Genomic DNA, 3,087 nt, shown 5'->3' with positions numbered 1-3,087 from the left:
ATTTCATCATCATCATCATCGTACTCAGTATATCCCACCAATAGCAATGCTATGGTAGGGTCTGAGGAGGGTAAGATGTAGACAGCCTTACCTCTATCCCATAGGGATATAGAGACTGCTTCCGGTGAGACCCCCGGCTCGATAGTAGTTTTGCATCAAGCCTTGGACATAAGGCACATAGCACTCAATCATCGGGACACCGGCTGATTGGTGCATGTGCCCTTGTCTTTCGGCTATCAACGCCACCATATAATGCCTGATTAACCTTCCGCCACTTTTAACGTTATTTTCATGAGATTAGTAAAATAATGTCAAAATTAGTGCAATTTTACTTTTGCCCACTTGAGGGTTCACACATATATACATTATGCAAATTATCTATTGATCATATATCAAATAAAAATTATACAAATAATGGGCTCGCTGGTCTACTCTAGCTTAACAAGCTCATGCTTGTTTATTAAACTAGCTTCACTTTAGCCTCGAGCTCGCGAACATATTTCCTTGCTACACATTCATTAGCTAGCAAAACGATTAAAAACATACCTTTTGGCATACCGCAAAGGCAGCCTGTTCAGGAGTCATATCATCAAACGGTGTCAACGCAGTTAAAAGCTCCCACATAACAATGGCAAAACTATAAACATCAACTTTCTTTGTATGTTTCTTTTCTTTAATCATTTCAGGTGCCATCCAACGATAAGTTCCTGCAAATCCTTTCGCATTCCCGCATTGTGATTCCAAACACGAGATTCCAAAATCGGCCACTTTTACGCACATGTTTTCACCGAGCAGTAGATTCTCAGATTTAAGATCCCGGTGAATTATACCCTGCGAATGAAGATACTGCATTCCGTGTGCAATGTCGATTGCTAGCTTTAAAACTAAGTTCGGGCTTAGTGAATATGGTTCTTGTTGATGCAGAAACGCCCTTAATGAACCACCAGATAAGTACTCGTTTATTATGCAAAATACCGGAGGTTTCTTGCAAGCTGCAAAAAACTGCATTACAAACGTACACGAATGAACACAAACATATTTGAATGAAAAAACGTAAACAAATGTTCATGAACAAGGCATGTATTCATGTTTGCTCGATAAACTAAATGCGCAAAATATTAATCATTTTAACACAAAAATGGTAGTTTATTAATAAGATTATTAATCATTTAGCATGCGGCTATTAGAGGTGGCATGATATTCGGTAGGCCTGCAAATGAACCAAACAAACGATCGAACATGAACAATTAAACAAACAGAGGTTCCTTGTTCGTGTTCGTTAGTTAAGAAAATGAACATGCTCTTGTTCGTTTATGTTTGTTCGTTAATGATATAAACGAACTGATCACAAAAGTAAACAAACAAACAAACATTATTGAACATTGATGCATGAACGCAACTAAGTAGCACCAGTTAAAGATAAACGGGAACAACATATTGGGTTTATAATTTTATTAAAAGTAAATTAAAAAGGGCTTATATTATAGTTCATTTAGTAGACTAATTTATAACCAGCCTACCAAATTTTAATGAATAAATTAAGTAACGAACATAAATTGAACACAAATGAAAGGATATAAAACACCATGCAATTTGACCCATTTGTAAGTAAAGGGGTCGAAATGAGGACACCTATGCTGCCAAAATTGCACAAGATGTGACCCTTTAAGTTTATATACAAAACAAAGTTGTAAACAATAATGAATTTTATTTAGCATCTCCATATGTAACAGTTATAAAAAGGTAGGAACTTTTGGTAAAAGCAACACACATAAAAAAAGATTCTTTAAATTAGTCAAACAAATTCAAAACACTAAAAGCACTTTCTTTCACTCTCACCTATTTATACCAAGATTATGATTATGCTTTTAACAGCAATAAACGATTAGTAATAGTCGGTTTCGATAGTCAAGCTGCAAATCTTTTGAAACACATGCAGATAACAAAACAATGGGAAGATGATATGATGGATATTATCATGATCTAATGTTTTTATATGAGACAAACAACAAAACTTAACCTTGGTGTGTTGAGATAGATATTCAGGTCATATATAGAAATGTAGAAAAATAAAAGGAGTTAGAAAAATTATTGTGGGCCATTTTATGAGAATAAGCAGCTGGCAGTGTCTCAAAAGGTCTTAATCAGTTAATCTAGCGCAATCTATCTATCACAATTAATATTGCAAAAACCAACCACCAAACTGATCATTTATTATTATTTTTTTTCAAAGAGTCACAATGAGATTTGTGTATGAAAATGACCAAAATCATTTTTATGTTACAAAATCCTCACTAATTACAATTTTAACAATTACAAATTTTAGAACGAAAATGTAAAAAATGAGCGAATGAAAATGGTAGTTTAATAATCAGAAAGCACATGAATATTGATCCAAAATTAATATTCAACTTGTGAAGAATTCAAAAGCAAGAAACTAACTTACAGTGATGATATTCGGATGATGAAGACGAAACAACAAAACAACTTCAGAAATAAAGTGTCTCTCCAACATCAAGGCCAAGTCTCTATCTTGTTCAGGCTGACTAATAAGCTTAACAGCCACATCATTTTGCTTATAAACACCCCTGTAAATCCTACTATGTCTCCCCATGGCAAACTTATTCCCAATAAACAACTGTGACATGTCAGCACTCCATTCCAGTTCCTCTTCTTTTTCACCTTTTCCTTTAATCTCACCTCCAGATGATACTAAATATTTGGACCATGACTGTGCCCGTTTGTATTCGCCTAATGATAATCTCCTCTCTAACTTCCCATGGTTAGAAATCTGATTAAACCAACTGAATTTTTTCATATCTTTTTTTTTTTTTAACTTAGAGGGTGGGTAACAAGCTTAATTAGCTAGCTACATTTATTTATATATAAAGAATCATTTTGAAAAAGTGAAAAGTAACGGTTAATGAAAAGAATAGGAAAAAGTGGATATGAAGATACATAGTATTCTGTGCAAGCAGCAGCTTTGAGATTGGTGAAATGTTTATGGTTGTCTGAAACTGAATCTGAAGACAGAATCCACAACAACGTATTTTGGTTTTTGAGGAAGATGAGGAAGTGAAGTGAGAT

The 3,087-nt window shown here is 34.2% G+C and overlaps 1 protein-coding gene across 1 annotated transcript; it reads right to left on the bottom strand.

The window, feature by feature from the left end:
• Positions 1-425: 425 nt before the first annotated feature.
• Positions 426-2,824, bottom strand: LOC143626450 (serine/threonine/tyrosine-protein kinase HT1-like). Its single transcript, XM_077096541.1, has 2 exons — positions 2,447-2,824; positions 426-1,002 (listed from the first exon to the last, which is right to left on the bottom strand). Exons 1-2 carry the CDS (start codon positions 2,816-2,818, stop codon positions 535-537), a joined length of 840 nt encoding a protein of 279 aa, XP_076952656.1. The 5' UTR covers positions 2,819-2,824; the 3' UTR covers positions 426-534.
• Positions 2,825-3,087: the final 263 nt, after the last annotated feature.

The sequence above is a fragment of the Bidens hawaiensis genome, unplaced genomic scaffold (genome assembly GCF_021521415.1).
Source record: "Bidens hawaiensis isolate Kalapana, Puna unplaced genomic scaffold, B.hawaiensis_p1.1 tig00004364_1, whole genome shotgun sequence".
Classification (NCBI taxonomy): domain Eukaryota; kingdom Viridiplantae; phylum Streptophyta; class Magnoliopsida; order Asterales; family Asteraceae; genus Bidens; species Bidens hawaiensis.
This window is presented reverse-complemented; position numbering and strand designations above follow the sequence as displayed.

Bases quoted from the DNA above. Each gene is read 5' to 3' on its own strand.
- LOC143626450 (XM_077096541.1), bottom strand. From the start codon at position 2,818: ATGAAAAAATTCAGTTGGTTTAATCAGATTTCTAACCATGGGAAGTTA. The intron at 1,003-2,446 runs GTAAGTTAGTTT...TTTGTAATGCAG, and splicing joins ATCATCCGAATATCATCACT to TTTTTTGCAGCTTGCAAGAA.